Consider the following 23183-nt stretch of genomic DNA (forward strand, 5'->3'; position numbering starts at 1 on the left):
CATCAGAAACATAAAATATTTTGTTTTTCCGAAAGAAACTCCCAAAGTGGAAGTTTGTTACTGAACAACAAAAAACTTATGATACCCATATCCTGGGTGTTTTCTCCCATAGCAGCGGAGCGGGGGGGGGTCTCTTTATTTTTATTTCTGTCCCTCACTGCCAGGTTTCTCAACTGAAATGAGTTGCGGTGTATGGAATGCCTTTTGTACTTTTTTGGTGTGAATGCAAGTGAAACTGCAAGTGGAAGGGTGGTTTGTTTGGGATGGATGTGGTTTAGGGATAAAGGGACAGAGTTTGACCTAAATTCTGATAGGGTGGGTAAAGTCTGGCAATAAATGGAAGAGTGTAAATCACATTGATTTTCATAACAATTTGCATGACCATTTTGCCCCTACTATTTCTTGGCCTACTTCTGTAAATTCTTGTGAATTCACGGAAACTGTATATATGCACTTAATGCAAGGATATATACCATGGATGCACTTTTGAGACTTTAATTGGGCCTTTAATTAGGGCTTGCGTAAACCATGACCTTTGTGTCAATGTGTGCTTTTTTTTTGGAGACCAAAATCTATTTTTGCGTTTGCCAATGCCTGTTATAATGGTGAGGGCCCAGCAGCTCCCACACGATAAGGTTTTACAAAAAACATGCCTAAACAAGTCACGCATTGACAAAACCAAAAGGCTGACCACACATTTCAGACCTACTGGCTTTGCCAATGCTAGTTTATTTTTTTCCCCATAGTCATATTTCAACTGGTTCCACTGATTTTCCATTATGAATATTTTTGGGAAATACAAGCGTACATCAACAGGTTACTAAATGATGCTGCAAAGATATGGCACCTAAAATCTTACAGTAGTTTTGCAACATGGTTTTTTTCCTACTTGCATTTTTTTGTGAACATTTTATTTTGAAAGCAGAGGCCACTCACTGCACCCATGTGTTTATTTTTTCCGAATTACTCTTGTACTGCTTACATCATACTAATAATGAAACACATTGGCACACGCCTGTTTGTCCTAGACTGGAATCCCAGGTAATTATTTGGTCAATTTTTCTATTGGGGTCTCTAGACCCGTCCCATTCATATTTTGTGATTCTTCAAGCGTTTGCTGACTATCTTGTCTTCAGTTGCAGGTTTCCAGTCTGTAAGGTATTTGGATAGGAGTGGTCAGGTGCGAGTACCCACAAAGACAAGGTAATTCTGTGTACGTTCCTGGTTGGGTTGGGGGTTGCTGGGTAAATAGAATCACAATCTGCACCCCTTTTCTTTTGCAGGTTTGGGAGATCGTACTACGAATACAATTGCACAGGCAGACGGGAGTACAGGCAGAACAAACAGGTAATTGTTTGCTAGAGTTGAAGGAGTGCATCTTCTGTTGCAGGTTTTGCTGCCAGAACCCCACATATTTAAACTGGCGTACGTGAGTTCAAGCAGAAGAGGTAATTGTTTGGTACAGGTAAACTGTGGTGCATGTTGATCATTGTAGTATAATATACTTACCCATGTTTTCTTCTGTTGCAGGCTTCGCAGCCAGACCCCCATACATTGACACAGGCGTACGTGAGTTCAAGCAGAAGAGGTAATTGTTTGGTACAGGTAAACTGTGGTGCATGTTGATCATTGTAGTGCCAGACCCCCATACATTGACACAGGCGTACGTGAGTTCAAGCAGAAGAGGTAATTGTTTGGTACAGTTAAACTGTGGCGCATCTTGATCATTGTAGTATAAAGGATTGCATTCATGAGCTAGGCGTCAACGTAAGCCATGTTCCCTTATCTTGCAGGCTTTGTGGCACAGCAGGTTAAAACCGGCGGGCACGGAAATGTTCAAGCGCAAAGCTGTCACTTTGGGAGAGTGCAGTGCGTCACCACAAAGGAAGAAATGTTGCCTTGTATTCAAGGAAGAGTGGATGAAGGAAATTGTGGAGGCTGAGACGCAGAAATCGCGAAGCAAGGTCCGCGTGCAACTCAGGGAACTTTTCCAATACAGTCCAGACGTGGGCTTGATTTGCAAAGCGTGTGCCGAAGCCAAAATTGTTGGTGACTTTTCCACAGGGAAGAAATGGAGTGATGGCTGGAAACTGGATTACATGAAACGCCATCTACTTAGCAAAGTACAAGAGTCTGCCATGGTGATCTTGAGAAACAGAAGTGCTGCTGCCAGGTTTGGTTATGGAGTTCGGGCAATGCTGACAGAAACTGCCACTGACAAAGCAAATAGAATGGAAGTAGTTGAACGCCAAAGATCTGTGCCTGAAAAGATAAAGATTCTCATCAACAACTTGCTGCTGGCAGTCAAGATGAATACTTCAATGTTATCTGTACAAGACATCCATGACCACCTAGCTTTGTATGTCAAGATACCAGACAGCTGGAGGAGCAAGTACTATGCCTTTGAGTTCCTTGAGGCCATCAATAGCGTGATACAGTGTGAAGCTATGGCAGAACTTCGTAACGCTTTGTATCACACATTGATAATTGATGAGAGCACTGATATTTCTGTTTCAAAAATGCTCATCCTGTACTTCAAGTTCCGACCAGTAACATCAACAGAGCACAAAACACAGTTTGGGGGCATAGTGAAGCTGACTAGTTGTAATGCTGAGGCTATCACTACTGCTGTGAAAGATTTCTACACTGCCAATGAACTGGACCTTATGAAAATGGTCATGTTCACATCTGATGGTGCGTCCGTGATGCTGGGTAAGAATAATGGTGTTGCTACTCGCCTTAAACAATCCATACCTCATCTAGTTGAGCAGCATTGTGTCGCCCATCGAGAAGATTTGGGAGTTGATGATGCCTGGAAAAGGGTTCCAATGGTTAAAGAGATGGAGACATTATTGAGGACTGTCTACACTGTGTTCTCCAGATCTCCTGCAAGGAAGTCCAAGCTGGATGAAATTGCATCGGTCACTGAATGTGAAGTGGTCTCTTTTCGACCACTGAATGAAGTCCGGTGGCTTTCAAGGCATTTTGCTGTTGGTGCACTAATTCGTAATTACGAGGCTGTTCTTAAGTACTTTCAGCATGAGAAAGTTGAGGAGAATGATCCAGCTGCTAAATATTGTTATAAAAAGCTATCAAACTCCAACTACCATATTTCACTTGCAGTACTTAATGACATTCTGGGTGAATTTGCATCTTTGTGCAAACTATTCCAAAAAAGTTCTCTGACTACTGTTGAAGCTGTACAGTATGCAAGAGCAAAGATTGGCCAAGTTAAGCAACAGTATTTGGGGGACACTGTCTTTTGGAGCAGCAATGTAAGAGATCTGATGGTGTTGTACAAGGAAAGGCAAGAGTTTGACAGTGGGCCTATTTTGTCTTTTGTTTCCCTTCTTTGTGAGCACATGCAAAAAAGGTTCCCTGAAGATGAGCTAAAAGAATGGGCAAGTTTTGAAATCCAGGCAATGGCCGCACAATCACATTTTGATTTTGGGACTGAGAATATACAAAGACTTGTAGAAAAGTATAAAAATGTCTTGGTCCTGGGTGATTGCGAAACACCAGAAGATGTTGTTCGACAGTACAGAGACTATATGTGGTGGCAGAACATGTAAAGGGTGGGTTATTTACCACCTTTCAAGACATGGTGAATTTCACTGTACGCAATGCTGCTCAGTATAGTGTGGTCTCTCAGCTTGTTGATGTCTGCGCAACGTTTCAAGCATCTAGTGCAGATTGTGAACGAGGATTCAGCCTCATGAATACTATAAAGAGTAAATTGAGGAATAGACTAGAGCAGAAGCATTTGGATATGCTGATGAGGACAAAGGCCTACCTCCTGAATGGGAAAGTTGACCTAGATCGAGTTTATCACCACTGGAAAAATGCCAAAGATCGCCGTGAGAAGCAACCCTGTCACCCCTCTAGTGATGCCACTTGACATGTCTCCCTTATTGTTTATATGTGATATTGTATAGGCTCCCAACATTTCCCCACCCAATTAACAGTGCTCAAGTTAAGAATATTTATTAAAATCTTATGATGGTACCACCGTTTAAGTCTTGTGCTTTTCTATACTTGAAGTGTACTTGCCCGTGTAACCAATTCATGTCATCATGGCTCGTTTATCCAATTTGGAAACTGCCCTCAAGACACTTATTGTGGCACTGTATGTGTGAAAATGCACCATCTTTTCACTTATTGAAGTAAACGTTCTGAGTGACATTTGGCGCCGCGCACACGCGCGGTGTGGTTCCTGGCGCACATAGCCATGGTTGCAGCACACAGAGACCCTCCACTGCCGCACACAGAGGAAAGAAATTAGAGGGAACATTGATTATAAGACACAAACACGTACAGATATCTCCTGCCCGGAGATATACACAATGCACACAATACCTTACAAAAACAGGTAAGTAGCACACAGTGGTCGCCAGGAGGAGACCAAACCATGTACTAAAATAGTGGTATGCGAACCACGACTCAAGTCAAGACTATACCCAGAAGACGTAGAAGCGCCGGGGACCCAAGGAACCATCTGAAGTAAGTAAGAGGAACCCCACGGAGGCCATGTGCAGAGTGGGAACACAACAGCGGGGCCAATACAAGTCAATAGGTAAGTCGCGGCTGCAATTTTAAAGAAGGACCCTTCCCAGTGGACCCTGAAGAAACCCTGTGGAAGACAGAAGGTTGGACAGCCACCCCACCCGTGGATACCCTAGGAACCAGGATACATACACCAGGAAAGCCGGATGCATAGGTGTGAAGTGGCATCATAAACTGCAGTCGAACTCAATAGAGGAATTCCGGAAGATCCAGCATCTGGATAAGGTGAAAGCGTCCAGTGGAACCCAAAGGTGGATTCAAGATGAGAAGTACCTGCAAGCAGAGGGGACTCAGGAGTGACCAGGAGGCACAGAAGACGAATGTCCACCAATGTCTTGTGCTGCAGGTGAGCTGACCAGGAGACGCTGTGAAAGACCAGGAGCCGTTCACGAGCTGTCCCACATTGGATGTCTAGAGTTGATGGGTCGGTGTCTGTTGGGAGCACCAACAAGCCTTGGCAACTTCAAGAAACACGGAAAGCGAAAAATGTGCAGTGTCGGGACTAGCAAGGTTCCAGGTGACTCGCCACAAGCAGGTGAGTCAGAGCAGGCCTGAGCAATCAGGGGAACCCACTGAATTCAAAGAAGACCCTCAAGAGGACCAACAGGTCAGAGGCACTGGAATCGCAAGAGGATCTCGAGCAGCTCACCAAAAATGCAGACCCACGATGCAAGAGATGCAGTAAGGACAAAGATCTTGGTCACAGGAGATGCTTGAGATTGGGGCTATTCGGAGCCTGAAGATCTTGGTGGAAGGAAGTCAACAAGCCTTTGCAACGGCAAGTCAATGCGGTGCACAAGGGTTAGGTTCCTGCGGCTCAGACGAGGGATACTGGCCTCAAACTTGGGAAGAGAACAGGTCAGGCCTCGAGGGATGTGAAAAACCACCACCTGTATTGCTGAGCCTTTCAGAGCCCGCGGGAGTATAGGATCAGCAGACTGGTCAGCTTCATTGCAGTGCCTGCAGAAGCAGGGAAGTGACTCCAATCACTACAAGGGAGATTCCTTAAGGTGTCTTGGATGACCACAGGCCTTGGAAGGTTCTTGTATGGAGCACAGGCACAGACGTTGCAGCAGACGAGCAGGGCGACGAGACCAAGAGCAGCAGGAGTCTTCCCAGTTGTAGTCTTGGTACCCAGAGCGCAGTCCAGAGTGCCCAGTCGGTCGAAGAAGAAGTGGTGTCTTGATATGAATCTTGTCCCACAACGAATCTAGGGACCCACATACAGGTAAACCCTTCAGTACCCTAAGGAAAGGGTTGGGACGATTCAGGGTTCCCTCCCAGGAGAAGGGTAGAACAGTGGGAAGGATACTCCCATGTCCTTTGTCCATTTTCGCGCCGGAGCGGGAGCCAACGGCTCCCTGAGCTGGTTTGAACTGGACTATGCAAGGAGGGCACCTAATGTGCCCCTCAAGCAGACTGAGTGGCGCTGGCAAACGCTCCCACCCGGCCCCAATACACTAACCCCTGTCTGGTAGGTGGTCACACCTCCCTGTGACAGGATACCTATTGTTCTGCCTTCCCCTGCTCGAGCTTGGCTCAGCAGCAGGAGGGCAGAATCGTGTCTCTGGTCGGCAGCAGCCATGTTGTGCTGTCTGGGTCTAGAAAACTGGTACCGGGAGCACTGAGGGCCTCCTGGAGGAGCTATACAGTACATGGAATCATACCTACCAAACATGACAGGGTTCGTTACAGCCAGTTTAGAGATGGTCATCGTGTAATGACATTGTATTGGCTGATGCACTTACAACTTGGGAGAATGGACTCCGAAGGTTGTAGGGGTGTCCTGCTCATGCAGGGGCATCCTCACACTCAGAACCGAGCACACTGCCTTCAGGATTGAAAGGCTTGCTTTAGGGGTGACTTATAGATTTTAAGTGCAGTGACCTTAGATATAGGGAAATCTATATCTGTTGTAAGTGGTGCTAGCACCAGCATACACAGGCTGCAATGGCAGGCCTGTAGTTACAGGTTGAGTGATCTCCCATGGGTGGCATGCTTCAGCCCATGGGGGACCCCTGGTGTACATATGCCCTGGGTAGCTCAGTACCATATACTAGGGACTTATAAGGGTACACCAGTATTCAATCTGGGATGTACCTAAGTACTCACCATGTCAATTTAAGGGAGAAAGCACAGAAACGTGAGTCCTGGTTAGCAGGATCCCAGTCAGACTAGTCAGACAGCATACCACCAGGAAAACAGTAGGGGTAACCATAAAAGCAGATCCTACTTTCCTACAGAGAAGTAATGGCACCTGGCGCGGAACGGAACACTACAACTTAGGCTTCTACCCCTTGTTACTCCCCTGCCATATATAGGTATATATAGGTATAGAGAGGGAGCAAACTACTGTTTTTCCAAAATATAGTTTTAGTTAATTGGACAGATAGCCATTGTCATTCTGCCTTGGGTTGCAGGAGTTGGGGACAGTTTTAGTTGGCTAGCCCAGACTGACCAAGATACAGCATCTCGCTATTCATGTACCGTTAGCAGTGTTAGTCCGAAATATGTGGAGGTAGATCCCTGTGAACAATCTGCTACCCAGAGGCTTTACTTTTACAAATTTATTTACACTGAGGCAGACAAACGATGGCTAGCTTACCACACAAAAACACGTAGAATGTGAGGGATATGGGGTCTCTGGGAAAGACATAAAAGTGCTTGCATATTTGAAATGAATGGGGTAGGCATTATCTTAATTCAAGAGATGCACTTAATTAGGCATGAGGTGACTAAATTAAGGAAATAGTGGAGGGGCAAGGCATATTCCACAGGCTATTTCTCCTACGTTAGAGGATCACTTATTTGGAATAAGCCAAGGATCTCTTTTGGGATCACTGCCATGTTAATTGACCAGGAAGGCAGATGTGGAAGAGGTGTGATGCAGCGGCCAAGGCCACGGACGGCGAAACCCAGGGGCTCACGGTTTGATCCCCGGTGCCTGCGGCAGATCAGCCCAGCACCATGTGACTCTGGGCAATAGCTCACTTAATCTTCGCGAGGGCCCCCAGCGCCTTGACACCTTCAGGTAATTGTTTGCGCTTTACAAATACTGGACACATGTCAAATTACAAGGCAGATTAGATGGCATTCAGGTGACAATGGCTAGTGGATATACCCCGAACATGGGTCATGCACATTTTCTGGAAACACTAGCTCTGTTATTGCCACTCGACACACAGGCACCCAGGCTACTAGGGGAAGATTTAACTGTGTCGCTGATGTATTCCTTGACCGGTCGACTCTACCATTGGTTGACTCTCTAAAAGTTAAATTGGCACAGGAATTTGGGCGCTGAGCAGAAAAATCGGAATGACAATATATTGAGAGCTAGGAATATGGGACATCAAAAATACTTATTTTACTCCACGCTTTACAACCTGCATGTCAGTTTGGGGAGTCACTCACACGCACGCTATCCAACCACAACCCTTTTTTTAACGAGCATGCGATGGGGGTTGAAAGCAGGCCCTGTTCTCTATCTGGAGGCTTTCGACCTAACTACTGCATGACGCTGCATTCTAAGACCCACTGGCTGAGGTAATACAAGAGTATTTGTAACACAACTAAGGCACCACGGGACATGTAACAAGCATTGGCATAGCCAATAGGTCTCGCCTTTGGGACCTTATAAGTGTTTAGTTATCCAGCACAATATCCTTGGTGCAACAACATCAAGTCTTGCATGGCTAAACACTTATAAGGTCCCAAATGCGAGACCTATTGGCTATGCCAATGCTCGTTACCTTCTGTTCCTGCTTTGGTTATCACTCAGTCATGGGGTGCCAGGAAAAAGCAATCAACATGGCAAAAAAGTAGTAAACTACTTAGAAACAGCGCATTTTGTTCTGGAAGGACATACTTCCGGTACAAACTCTATGCTAGACATAACTTTTCCTGGACATTACATGGCTCAGTATGATTAGCCACCTTCTTCCCATTCTGGGAGCTGTGTCTGGTTCCTCTGACAAGAAGTTATCGGATAACCCTTCACAGAAAGGGCAATTTCTTCAAAATGTGAAAGGCAATGCTGACATTTCTTGCTCAAAGAAAAACGTCCTCAAATGTCACTCTGAAGCAATTGAAAATATGTTGCAATCGCGAAATAAAATGTGACAGCTTAAATATTTACTTCAAAAATAAAAAAGCTGTGTAAGGATTCGAATTGGCGTCTAATGACGTCACTACATTTATTATAGTGGGCGACAGTAACAGCTGAATAATTGAAACCTACGCGCACGCTTCTGAAATGTCACTGGAATTATAGATAAGAGCCTACGCGCATTTTCTCTAATGAAGTTCAGGGTCGTTGCTCTAGTGTGGAAAGTGCTCGCCTATTTATTTTTTGGAGACTTCATGACACTGTTACATGTGTGAAAGATTACTAGCTGATGTCTGGATGTTGCTAACATTACCGTGAAATAAAGAAGGGAAGTACTGGGGAAAGAGCACCAAAGGCTTCGGCTCTGGGTTCACCGACTAATGCGGTAAAGAAAAAACACTATCAGATGACACCGGATGGTGAAAAAATTAGCTGCATGGGCAGTGAGGCGGGCAAACGATGAACACTATGACCAACAACATAGAAAACGAACTCGCGAGGCAGTTTCCATGTCATGGCCAAACAAGCGTGAGGGAGCGTGGCGCGACCCCGTACCTGCGGTGCGCGTGTGCGTGCGCAGTCTGCTTGTTTTCAAGCACTGCACTCGTGCTTGTGGCACACCCCTGCGTGCTCCCGCAAGGTGGATGCCGCCACAAACACGAGTGTGTGCTTCGAAAAAGAGCAGAACGATGGCTAAAGGTCCTCCTTTGCAGCGCATGCGCGCTACATAGGCGAGACCTAAAAACTAGCTAGCAGGCTTTCGAGGTGATGATACGAGGGCACTGCATGACCTAGGCAGTGGGGGTTCGTAGAACATTGGAGAGGAATCAGACAGGGATAGAGGGCGAAATCCATATGCTTGAGAAGGACGTCCCGGCTGCCCCACCCTCATCCCCAAGCTTACAGTTAAGTCAGAACAACATGCAGTAGCACTGGAATAACTGAAATCATTCACTTATAAGAAATACGTACACACCTCACATCTGGAGGGCGGAAAATCTGGCAGGCTATTTGTACGGCTCATTTAGATTCACTGTAGGGGTAAACCCATATCGTACATTACGAACTGGGATGGGGCTACAGTGAACACATAAATGGAAATACGCAAGGTGTTTTTATCTCTTTACATATTTAAAACTTCACTTTCCATGACAATGAACACTTTGACAAAAGTAAGAACTACAAGTTAGGGGATAATTTGCAGAGAGTTCCTAGATAGAGAACGGACCGCAGTTCTAGTATATCCTCCCAGGGTGCCCAGGAACGGAAAGTATTGATACACGCAGCTCAAATACCTCCATGCCACCTAATTAACAACACACAGGCTAAATGTGATAGCAGGAACCAGAGAACAAATGTGCTCTAAATGTTCACTGACAAATTCAGACTCTATGCACATGGTCTGGGACTGCTCAATTACTACACACTATTGGCGAACAGCACTGATCACCAGATGGCCCCCACATAGCAATTTTGTAAGGCAGAAGGTGTGAGATGGACTGTTGGAGGAGGAGCAGCTTTGAGGGCTGAAGAACAAAGAGGTGTACGCAGGCAACCCGTGGCAGATAAATGGATGGAAATACTGGCAATCTACAGCGAGAGTGACGAACAGTGACCCCAGGGACACCATAGAAGTTTAAATAACAAGCAAAGGGATAGGCAGACATATGTGCAACCTGTGTGTGACTTAGGGCTGTGCTGGGTCAGGAGAACAGACCAACGCAAGTCCCATTGTGTACTTTGGTTGGGAGCTGCTTACTACAGCACTGAGTAAGAGTTTCTGTTTATAGACAGGCCTTGGGTTGGTGGCTGTCACATAATGGTCCAACAAAACACAAGGATTTAAAGGATGCTAGAAGTAAAACCAGTATCTCCCAGACGGTTCATCAACTGGGATGTCTTCTAATTAATGGCTGCCTGCTTCAACACCAGTGATACTCCACATTGAGCTGAAAGGTAGATCACAAGAACAATACACAAATCACTGCCTCATTCCTTTGTCATTTACCACTTAATCAGCCTCCATACTACAGTCGCACTGCCACCAACCAGTAGCATCTTCATTAAGGGATTAAGGGGGGTTACTACCTCTACAAAATATGGAAGTAGACCCTGTGGGCTTTCCCTTCTTCCATCAGCAGCCTGCGGCACTCCTAACGATCTTAATTTCTGGGTTGTAACTGGGATTAGTGGTCACCTACATACTGCAAAAACAGGAGAATAAGCATTTTGCAGATTGTGCCCCAGGCAAATACTGCACCTCATGTTATGGGTATTTACTGGGTGTGCAATGAGCGCCCAGGAGAATAAGCGTACCTCAGTCTGATCAAAATGAAGACTTATAGTCTCTAGCTTTTCCTTTAATTACTTATCACTAAAAGTCATCTGTCCCTGTCTCCTGTCATTTACAATTCTTCTATTATTTTTGAGTCTTCAACTCTGCTGAGAGGTGGCTGTATGAATACATCAACCATTAAACACATTCTCTCTTGCAGTACTCACAAAACCATGACAAGATTTTTTTTGTTATCTTATTACAAGCATGGCAAGTCGTTTTACAACAGGGACACAATAGTCTCCTGCCACATTACTTTACCCCGCAATCCCATTAATCCATTCAAATGGGTTGAATTCAGTTAGAGTATAGCCTTCATGCCAAGCCTCTTATAGTCAGTTCCTAACATCTTCTCCCCAATCAGCTCGGAACACCTCTTGGCGATGCCCTCTTATTCCTCCCCAGCCCACCAACCCAATCAACAAACAAGTAAGCAACCCCAACAAAGCCGTGCCTCCACTAACATACGCATGCCTGAAAGTTTCTCGGGACTTAGTGTAGGGGAATCACCACTGCAAAGCTCTGTACAACTTTCCTAGTCCCAAGCAGCAGCCATTCATTTCCAAGCTCCGGGGTATGTTCCTGACTCTCATGCACCAGCCTCTCCCAGTGTTTACTCCTCCCGGGGATCAAACTGGTGTCGGCAGTTCTGGCTCACTCAAACAATCAACCAAATTGTCCCATGCTAGTGCCACTTCAAGAGAGCCACAAACTTCTTTTCGCCTCTTGGAGCAGAACCCCACTCTCGAAACCTGCCAACCTGAGTAGCTCACCCCACCACTTATTTACCCTGGGGACCCCAGTGGCTTTCCAGTTCATCGTGATCTCTCGTTTTGCAAGGACCAACACCAAGTCAGAAAATCTGGACGTAACCTAACGCTTGTCTGGGATCGGGAACCAGCCCAACAAGCAGGGGCCCAGAGAACAAGGTATGTTACTCTGTGTAGCATTGTTAATACAGTTGACTACTTCCTCCCAGAATTCTGAGAGGGAAGGGCATGCCCAAACCATATGAAACATTTCAGCTCCTAGTTCTCCGCACCGAGGGCCCTTTGCCACAGCTGCATGGTTGAATCTGTTCACTTTTCCAGGTGTGAGATACGCCCTATGAAGGAAGTAGAAAAGTATCAATTTAAAACGGGCATTCCTAGACACCATAGGCACCTGATCCTGTATTTTCACCCAGTCCCCCTCAAACTTCTTCCAGAGGTCCTTCAGAAGTGCAATCACGTCTGCCCAGAGTGCCCTGTAAAAGCATGTTGCTGGTTTGCACGTGCCGTTGATTGTGCATATAACATGACAGCTTTGGTGCGTGGGTGGTTGAGCTGTTTTAGCCCCCTGTGTTCCCTGATCGCTGCAATCACAGCTCTTTAAAGCAGCAAATACCCCCGGTAGATCATGCTCCAGTTGTATGTCCTCAAACATGAGCATCTCACCCTTTCAATACAAGTCTCCTACCCGGTGACACAATATGCCATCCACTACATTAGTCCCAGCCAGGCGCACCCATGGGGCAGCACCTCCAGTCTCTACAATAGTATATCAGGGGCATATGGGAATCATGTTTGAATTTTGTGTAGCCAACATAACCAACAGTGCCTCATACCTTGGAGTTCCTCTAGGCCGCCCCTAGACACCAGCCGGGGGTTCAGGAGAAGCTGAAACAGTGTCCACGATGAGGGGACCATGGTTCCCCCGACCAATTGTCTGTCTACCCACCACCCACTGAGTTAACTACTGAATCTGTCCTACCAAATATTAAGCCTAAAAATACAGGGCCACTAAGCCACCATCTGTGACCGGGCGCTGTAGGGAAGTCATCGCCACCCTTCGCCGGCCTGGATATGACACATACACAATCATTAGGGACTCGATTTCTCGAAACGTTCCACAGGGTACCACTATGGGCAGCATGGCAAAAAAACAAAGCAGCTGGGGAAGCGCTACCATCTGAGTGGCACCAAGACGACAGTGTCTTCCAAAAGTCTACACTGGATCGCAGGGCCCGAATAGCTGCCCCCATATTGCCCTCCAGAATTTCCAGCGTGTCATGATATATTTTGACTCCCACATTTTACAAGCATATGGGCTTCCATTTCAACCCTCTCAGGGTCGGTGCCAGTTGCATTCCAGCGCACAAGGTAATATGCTAGACTTTTGCCAGTTGACCCTCAGGCATGAGACTGCTCCAAATCGGTCCAGGGGGCTCACTGCTCTCGCAACATCTGCAACTGCATCTTTAAGAAACGGTATCATATCATCTGCGTATAAAGCTATATAATGGGTCGAGCTCCACACCCCTACGCCTTCCGAGGTGGCCATCGCCCTCGCACAGCAGGCCAATGTTTCAACCACTAGCACGAAGAGCAACGGAGATAGTGGACAGTGTATACTGAGATTGAGAGGCAACAAATAGATTAGCATAACACATCAGATTCAAGAAAAATTCCATGATTATGGACAAATATCTTTAAATGGATTTTTTTATTATTTATTTTTTTCCGTCTTGTGTTTGTTTCAGAAAGATGCAACCAAAGCAGTTCGCCCTAGACATGGGCTTCTTCAGGGCTTTCAGAATTCACAATGTTGAGATACGGCTGTAATTGCGTAGCGCGAGTCCTAACAAGGTTCCAATATTTTCACTACTCGCTGTATCATATTCACCCTGAGATTAGGGGAGTACGCCACAATTATCAAATCGGATGTTTTGAAATCAATAAAGTCAAGAATTTTTGTATTAACGAAGTATGCATCCCAGTGCTAAAAAATACTTTGTTTGGCGGCGCTGTGTCTATCTTCACACGTGTGAACATAGTGGACAGCCCTGTCGGGTTCCTCAACCCAACGCATATTCCTCTGAGATCACCCCGTTAGTTCTCACTCTGGCCTTGGGGTGGGAGTACAAAAGTCTAGTCCAACTCACAATTCCACCACCCAGACCCCTCCTTTCCAACACTCTATAAAGAAACTCCCATTCAAGGCTATTGAAAGCCTTTTCTATATTCACCACCATTACATCCACCACTCTTTTGTTATAATTGTCTTCAGCCATCAATGCCATGAGTCTGCAGATATGAAGCGTAGTATTCCGGCCCGGTATGAACCCTGCCTGGTCCGCACGCACCAGTCGAGGCATGCAGATCAACAATTGTGTCGTCAATATTTGGCTCAATATTTTATAATCAATATTAAGCATTGATAGAGGCTGATAAGCCTTCACATCCTGGGAGGGGCAGCCTGGTTTCAATAAAGGGATCACTAGTGCCTAACAAGTAGAGGCCGGTAGTCAGCCGGAGGCACCTGCTGCCTTATAAACCTCCACCAACTTAGGGGTGAGGGTCTCAATATATGTGGCATAGAATTCAAACGGAAGCCTATCGGTGCCCGGCACCTTCCCCCGGGCCATATGCTTCATAGCAGCTTTAGCCTCATATAACTCAATATCTACACCCGGTTCCATAACCTCCTCTATTGTAAGAAAAAGGAGCGGGAGTGAGTCCAGAAAAGCGGCTATCCTGGGTATCACCTGGTCAGCCATACTCTCAAAGAGGGATGCATAGTACTACCGAAAGCCGGTATTTATAGCATCTTGCCTACAGATTCTCTCCCCCAAGATGATTCAAGCTCTAGGATCATAGATCCCTGGTTAGTCGGGTTAGCCAACCAGGCCAATAGCGCCCCAGATTTGTTCCGCCCTGGGTCTTAGCTTCTCTACTGCTCTCAGCCCCGCCTCCTGGGTCTCAACTTCCTGCAACAGCGTGCGTCACACACACACTGCCTCTGTGATACATTGATCTCAGATCACCCTTAAAAAGCATCCCATTCAACTTGTGGAGTAGATGCAGTAGCCATAATGAGCTCAAAGTACTTTCTGATTCCCTCCGCAATCGCATGTTGGAACACTTGGCTCTTCAGCGCCTCAACCTTTAAGAGCCAGTTATGGATATTAGGATGTCCCAATTCCCAGTGCACGGACAGCAGAACTGGATTATGGTCCGAGATTGTCCTGGCCAAATATTCTACCTCTCTCACCGCTACCTGCACCCCAGGAGAGCAAAGGAACGTGTCTAGGTGACCTGCAACTCGTGTAGGCTTGAGAAGAATGAGTTGTCCCTGTCTGGTGGGTGGGTGCGCCTCCTGGAATCATTAGGCCCCCAATGTTGTTGCCATTCTGCAAATCTTCTCGCCGGCCTGATAACCTGGGAGTCGCTAAAGGGTGGATGGGATCTATCTAATATATGGTCCGCAAAACAATTAAAACTGTCACCCAGGAGAATACAGTGCACCAGATAGGGCACCAGTATCCAGGACAACTCCTCCAAAAAGCTTGCCTGGTCCACATTAGGGGCATTGATATTAACCATTGTCAAGTCTTGAACTGCCAACCTCCCCATTTCCACCACATATCGTCCAGTCGGGTCCACCACTTTCCCAGTTTTTTTATAACAAGACCCCAGGACGTGCCCAGATAAGTACTCCGTGTGGAAAGATAGAGGAATAGTATGTTTGGCTCTGTCAGCGCCTGTGGAGTGCTAACTCTTCAGCAACCCTGAGGTGGGTCTCCTGTAACAAGGCCCCACCTCTTGAGGTAGGAATATACTTTTTAATGTTTGGACATATTATTGAGCCCCCTCACAATCCGGGACATAAATGTATACTTTAGGGAAGTGATACTCAAAGTACGACCCGAGGGCCGGCCCTCTTGACCTTTATATGCGACCCCCCCCGGTGATCAGCAGCACAAGCTGCTGTTCAGTTGCTGATCACTAATATTTAGCAAAAATGATAAATAAACGGGCAAGTATTTATTAACCTGCAAATAAATGCTTGCCCGTTTATTTAACATGTTTTTACACCTCCTTAAACAATCCCTGACCCATCCAGACCCCCTAACGCCACCCTGCTGGCATCAGTGCGGCCCTCGGCCACACAACAGACCATACTTTGTTGCCCCAGGGCCAATGTTTGTGAGTACCCATGCTTTAGGGAGTCAGCCATGGCACATTGTCATGAGAACTTTTAACCGCCAGGCAGTAACCATACCTCTAACCCCACCCCCAACCATCCCCTCTCAGGCTTTTGGCCAGTTAGATACCCCACCAGCGGCACAAATCAACCAATCAAAAAACAAAATAGTACCAACTTCCCAACCCTAGGGCAAGAAGGTAACGTACCCCCATCCAAACCATCATTTCAATTTCTACCACATGTGCAGTCAATGCACAAGAACCAGATAAAAGGACAAACAACTGTGTGTGTGCCTCTCGATCTCACACCTCTCCACCCATGTACATCCTCTTCAAACATCCTCATTGCCAAGCGGACCTGGCCCACTTATAGGTTATTCAAGACTCAGAAGCCACTGGTCCCCCCTGTAGATCGCCATGAACAACAACCCCCATTTTGGGACCTTCAGCAGAATTTTAAAAAAATCGTCCACTGTGCAGGTCATCACGCGGGGCGATGCAGCATCGGAGCCCACTGTGGATATCAAGGCCTAGTCAGATTAAGTGCCTCTAGTCCCATTATCACCCACAGGTAAGGTAAGGCTTGTCCCAGCGACACGCATGATCGCCGCTAATTCCACTCCTTTCAATTGTTCATGCTGTACCTGTGTTTTAGAAGGTATTGTATGGTTACAACTGCACCCCCTCATCCTAGATGTTCTCTGGGAGGTTCTACGCTCCATGGCCCAGAGAAGAGTCGCCACAGCATGCGACCATTGATCCATTCCCAAGCCTCCAGCGGTGAGCTCAAAAACTGCACACCATCCTCTGTAGCCACCTGCGATTTGGCCAGGAAGAGCATTGCATAGTGAACCCCAATCTAGCAGAGGTTCTTTTTAGCTTCCAGGAATGTGGCCCGCTGCTTCTGGACGTCTCTAGTAAAGTTTTCGGAACACCATGATCATCTGGATGTCAATCTGCAGATCCCCTCTCGACCAGGCCTGGTGCAGAATGTGATCCTAATCTTTATAATAGAGCAATTAGGCCATCACCAGGTGTGGCCCGCATCTGGCGGCAGGGGTCACATTGGCACCCGATATGCCCTTTCTAGCACAAAGAAGGGGGAAAGAAGCTCATGTACCACCTCTTTCTTTAGGCAGTTTTCCAAGAACTCCAGCATATTGGTCCCCTCAGTCCGCTCCGGCGGATGTATGACGTTACAACGCACACTTTTACAACGCATGCACTTACAACGCATTTTTTACAACGCATAATCCATTACAACGCATGACATTACAACGCATGACACTACAACGCATTTTTAAAAACTACCTTTACAACGCATTTCCATTACAACGCATACTACCTTTACAACGCATACCATTACAACGCATAATATTAAATTGCATTTAAGGTAAGTATTAGATAGTATAGGGGTAAAAGTTACTTTTCTAACTCCAGGGGGTGCAACAGTAGGGTAAGTGTTGGATAGTATAGGGGTAAAAATTACTATTCTAACTCCAGGGGGTGCAACAGTAGGGTAAGTGTTGGATAGTATAGGGGTAAAAATTACTATTCTAACTCCAGGGGGTGCAACAGTGGGGTAAGTGTTGGATAGTATAGGGGTAAAAATTACTATTCTAACTCCAGGGGGTGCAACAGTAGGGTAAGTGTTGGATAGTATAGGGGTAAAAATTACTATTCTAACTCCAGGGGGTGCAACAGTGGGGTAAGTGTTGGATAGAATAGGGGTAAAAATTACTATTCTAACTCCAGGGGGTGCAACAGTAGGGTAAGTGTTGGATAGTATAGGGGTAAAAATTACTATTCTAACTCCAGGGGGTGCAACAGTAGGGTAAGTGTTGGATAGTATAGGGGTAAAAATTACTATTCTAACTCCAGGGGGTGCAACAGTAGGGTAAGTGTTGGATAGTATAGGGGTAAAAATTACTATTCTAACTCCAGGGGGTGCAACAGTAGGGTAAGTGTTAGATAGTATAGGGGTAAAAATTACTATTCTAACTCCAGGGGGTGCAACAGTAGGGTAAGTGTTGGATAGAATAGGGGTAAAAATTACTATTCTAACTCCAGGGCGTGCAACAGTAGGGTAAGTGTTGGATAGTATAGGGGTAAAAATTACTATTCTATCTACAGGGGGTGCAACAGTAGGGTAAGTGTTGGATAGTGTAGTGTAATATTATGCGTTGTAATGGTATGCGTTGTAATGGTAGTATGCGTTGTAATGGAATGCGTTGTAAAGGTAGTTTTTAAAAATGCGTTGTAGTGTCATGCGTTGTAATGTCATGCGTTGTAATGGATTGTGCGTTGTAAAAAATGCGTTGTAAAGGTAGTGCGTTGTAAAAGTTGCGTTGTAAAGGTTGTTCCCCGCTCCGGCAGTCCTATCACCTGGATATTGTTTATTTGGGCTCTGTTTTCGGCATCTTCAGTCCAATATTTCAGAGTTTTAACCCTTCCCTCCACCCCTTCCAGGCGCCCCCTCAAGTTCTCCACTTCTGGGGATATTGCAGCCATAGTGTGCTCCGAGGTCTTGACTCTCTCAGCCAGGGGCCGGTGGTCATCCAGCAGAATCCCAAAGTTTCAAAGGGGACATCTCTGTGACCCAACTGTCTGTATTATTTCAAATGCCTTACACATGGAGTACGCATTCCTATCTCAGTGTACATATGGCTCAGTGTGTCATAGAAATGAGGCTTGTGTTGTTTTATTTGGCTGCACACTAATGTGGCTCAATAACACTGGTGATCTGCTATTCGCTGGGTAGTGGCTCAATAACACTGGTAATCTGCTATTCGCTGGGGCTACATTCAGGATCATAGTTTTTCAACCACTTCAAATAACCAAATGCAAATCAGTCTTGGTTCTGCTCTACCAGGAACAGTCCAGCCCGAACCGCCAGGCCAAGTCTCCACCTGACATGAACACAAGCAACCGCAGGCCAATGAAAAAATATAGCTTGGTTATAGAAGGAAGTTGTGTTTGCCTTTCTTTGCAATAGGACCACAGCACAGAAGTGCCTTGAATCATACTCATACACATAATCTGACCCACTTATATGCGTGCAGCCACACAAGCAACATTTTCTGCATCGTTGTTGTAGCATCTCAAGTATGCTGTGCGCACATGCACACACAACCACACAGCCAAATTATTTTCTGAATATGTAGTTGTGTTCCCCAACCAGAAATGTCAGCTTGGTATTCTCAGTAATTTGACAAATTTTGTCCAAAACCATCAGCTTGCCATTTCTGAAAACACACTAATTTTGTCCACTAGTGCTACTTTTACATTTTACATTTTTACTCTAATGAACTACCGCCCCACAGGGACAAATACTGACTCATGTTTACTAGCATGGTTTCAAATGTCTAAGTATCACACGCTGATGTAGTACCATCATGAGCTAGGTTCAGCTGTGTAGGTGCAGGATGCAGCCTGCGGTCCTCACACTGCTATTATGAAGAATGCTGATGCAGACCGGCAACACACACGTTTAACTGTGTGTCACACAGCACCGACCCCTTCACATGATCACCCGGTGAAGAATCAATATCACACTGTACAACACTATGTGAGCTAATAACCCCCACATACGGTAGGTTTCCAGCTCGTGTTTTTGGACTGTGCACAGCTTAAGTCCAGCTTGTGTTTTTGGACTGAGCACAGCTTAAGTCCATTATGGGCTTTTTACATCTCCTCAGGATATTGGTGGCAGACTCAGAAGTTTTTGTGTTTTTTGGGGGGTGGGGGAGGAAGGAGAGGAAGGGTAGAAGTACCTCACAGGCAGTGCTGGTCACAAAAGCCCACCCCTCTTCTCACAGGGTTAAAAAAAAAATTGAAGTTGGCAGGCTTGCTGATGCACAAGGGGGCTGGTATGACATGGGATACAAATGGCCATTACTTTACTGCACACATGCCATCCTCCAGTCCTTGCCAAGGCATCTCTCTAGTGTGCGGGTGCACATGAGGCTGAGGCTGCTACACCATGGACCTGGATGTAAGACTGTTTTCCTTTTAATAAGGATGCTGCTTGAATCCTGGAAGCACTCGGCATGGTCCCCGGTACTCCTCGTCAGATAAATAATGGAGCACGCACCGACTGTCACTCGCAGCGCAGGCACCGTGACAAGGCCAGTTGAAATAAAGCCGTCCACCAGTGACAGCCAGCGTGCTTTTTACAAATCATGCACATGTGGTGCAGGGGCGCTCAAAACATGGACTGACACAAGTGCTGACACATGCTCCATCCACTCTTCTGGGCTATTGATCGAGGCAGAAACGGCAGCAGCATGGGAAGCTGGGGGATATGCAAAACGAAGTCTACATAATTACACTGAAAAAACTATCTGCTGCCACGAGGAGAATGTAATTTATGGTGCATAAATAACATTTATTTGTACAGCAAGAACATGCGCGCAACCAAACATCGTAGAGTGTAGTGCAGCGTCTGAAGCCACCAACATCTCAGCTGTCAGGGGCTGGAAGTCTAGAAAAATATATATCTTTGGGTCTGTTTGTTTCTGTGTGTGTGCTTCTTTGCGATTTTCAGTATCTATACAGGTGTCTGTGTCTGTGCACATATGTATGAGTATGGGTGTGTGTTTCTGCATGCCGGTGTATCAATGAGTTTGTGTGTCTGTGTGAATTTGTATATCTTTTTGTGGATGTGTCTGTTCGTTTGTGCCTGGGGATTTTGTGTCCTTGTTTGTTCACTGAGTGTGTGTGTCTGTGTGCTTGTGAATACCTTTGCATTTCTGTTTTTGTGTGTCGGTTGTTTGTGCATGCATGTGTTTCCCTCTAATGGAGTCTGTCTGTAGCATGTTTATGTATGGCTGTACCTGCGTATGTGTCCGTTGTCTGTGTGTTTCTATATGCCTGTGTTTGTCCATTGGTTATGCGTCTCCATTTACACGCCTGTGCACGTCTATGAATGTGCATATCTGTCTGTGTATGCTTGTGCAAGTATTTGTGTACAGCTCAGTTTCCCAGGGTGCCTGGCTGTGTATGGATCTATGTGGAAGCGTGCGTTGTCTAAGTCAATGTATTGTGTGTATGTGTGTGTGGGTTTGTTGATGCATGTCTACATGTGTATCCATGCGTTTATGTGTGTGCGTATGTGTGTTGGGGTGTGCATGTGTTTTCCTGTGTATGTCTGCCTGCTGTCTAATACTAGGTAGCAACATTCTCTCTCAATAATACATTATACATACAATCAGAAACGTTGGTATTTCTCTGGAGATCAAAAGGCCAAAGTACCCCCTAACGTAATTTATAAGGATATTGCAAGCCACGAAGACTTGTGACCAGAAACAGGAACGAGGCCAAAGGCGGAGTTCCTTTATAATGACATGGAACTCTGAGGTGACTTGCAATATCCTTTTAACGTATGGCAGGGAATATTTTCTTGCTTATAAAGTATGATCACACCATCACCCTTCCCACAAACCGCTTAAATACTTGGTTCCTTGCTCCTTCAAGTATGGCTGCAGACATGAAAAATAAAAGCAGAATCTATAGTGCAAAATGTAACACAGCAAAATAATTTGTTAGAAAAATATATTAAAATCAGTTTAATGTGTCAGATTAAATTCTTTTCGTAGTTTAGAATGTGTAAAAACATGCAGTCAGAGTCTATCTTTCCTGAAATTAACAATAGCGTCCAAAAAATAAACATTTTTCAGTAAACATCTGATTTCTGCTGGTCATTGTTTATTTGAGAAAAACAGATCAGAAGAGTAAAAAGCCAGTTCTTGTTTTCCTTGTTTGAACTACAACTGCAATTATGATCTATAACCTGCCGTTCGCCTTGGTTGTTGGCTTTGGCAGTAGACATTATGACGTCACAGCAAAATTGTAGTAAGTTATAATGGTCTGCACTGACCACTGGTGCACAAAACTAGAGCCCTGAAAAAATGTCCTCAACCCCAGAAATCAGTTCGCAGAACGGGAAGGATGGGTGGGGCGGTAAGGAATCTATAACTAATGTTTCTTACGGATATATCGTTACCGAAGGTAAGTAACTTGTTCATCTGAAAAACCACATTAGTTATAGATTCCTTACCTTAGAATAGATACCCCAGCAATACCAACCCCGGTGGTGGGTCTGTGAACCAAGATCACACCAGAAAGTCCTGGAGAACAGAACGGACAAAAAAGCTCTCTCTCCGGACTTGGCTGTCCAGACAGTAGTGTTTCGTAAACGTGTGCAGTGATGCCCACGTAGCTGCTTGACAGATGTCATGTAGAGGAACTCCTCTCCCCAAGGCCGTAGTGGCTGCCGTCGCCCTGGTGGAATGGGCACGTAGCCCCACTGGAGGCTCTTTCTTTGCTAAGGAGTAGCATGCCGTGATACACAAGATGACCCATCGAGAAATGGTTCGCTTGTGTACTGCCCAACCTTTCTTGGCGCCCACGTAGCCAACAAAGAGTTGGTCATCCACACGGAACTGTTTGGTGCGATCCAGATAAAATGAAAGCACACGTTTTGGGTCCGGACGGTGGAGCCTCTCTTCCTCTTTTGAGTGATGCGGAGGTGGCAAGAAGGTGGTCAAAGTGATGGTCTGCCCGATGTGAAAGGCAGTGACAACCATGGGCAGGAAAGATGGACAATTCTTGAGAACCACTTTGTCCGGATGGACAGACAGAAAAGGAGGCTTGGATGAAGGAGACTGGAGCTCACGCACTCTTCTGGCCGATGTGATGGCTACTAGGAATGCAGTTTTAAGAGTTAAAAGTCTTAGAGGACAGTTGTGAAGTGGCTAAAAGGGAGCGCACATCAAGTAGGTCAAGACCAGATTCAAGTCCCACTGGGGCATAACGAAGGGAATAGGAGGAAAGAGATGAATTATGCCCTTCAAGAAACGATTAACCACCGGGGACTTGAAAAGAGAAGGCTGATCTGGAAGCCGAAGGAAGACAGAGATGGGCAAAAGATAGCCCTTGATAGTGCCCAGAGCAGAGCCCTGCTGGGCCAAAGAAAGAAGAAACAAGAGAACCTCAGTCTTAGTGGACGGACGCCTGGCTGCCAAGATTACATTGCAAACTTTGGGGGGCAGATCCAAAGACGTCAACTGCCGCCACTCATTCTCCACGCAAGGAGGTGGAGGCTGGACAGGGTCACGTGGAGGACCGTCCCCTGCTGCTGAGACAAAAGATCCTCCCGAAGAGGCAGACGGGTCGGAGGATCGATGGCCATGTTGAGCAGCTCGGGATACCA

At 46.0% G+C, this 23183-nt stretch overlaps 2 protein-coding genes across 2 annotated transcripts in view; one reads left to right on the forward strand and one right to left on the reverse strand.

The window, feature by feature from the left end:
• Positions 1–23183, reverse strand: part of XKR6 (XK related 6) — an 810260-nt gene that overhangs the window by 225681 nt on the left and 561396 nt on the right. The gene's annotated exons all lie outside the window — the stretch shown is intronic.
• Positions 1833–3572, forward strand: LOC146816566 (E3 SUMO-protein ligase KIAA1586-like). Its single transcript, XM_085609071.1, has one exon. The coding sequence runs from the start codon at positions 1833–1835 to the stop codon at positions 3570–3572; it is 1740 nt and encodes a 579-aa protein (XP_085465197.1).

The sequence above is a fragment of the Triturus cristatus genome, chromosome 6 (genome assembly GCF_964204655.1).
Source record: "Triturus cristatus chromosome 6, aTriCri1.1, whole genome shotgun sequence".
Taxonomy (NCBI): Eukaryota; Metazoa; Chordata; class Amphibia; order Caudata; family Salamandridae; genus Triturus; species Triturus cristatus.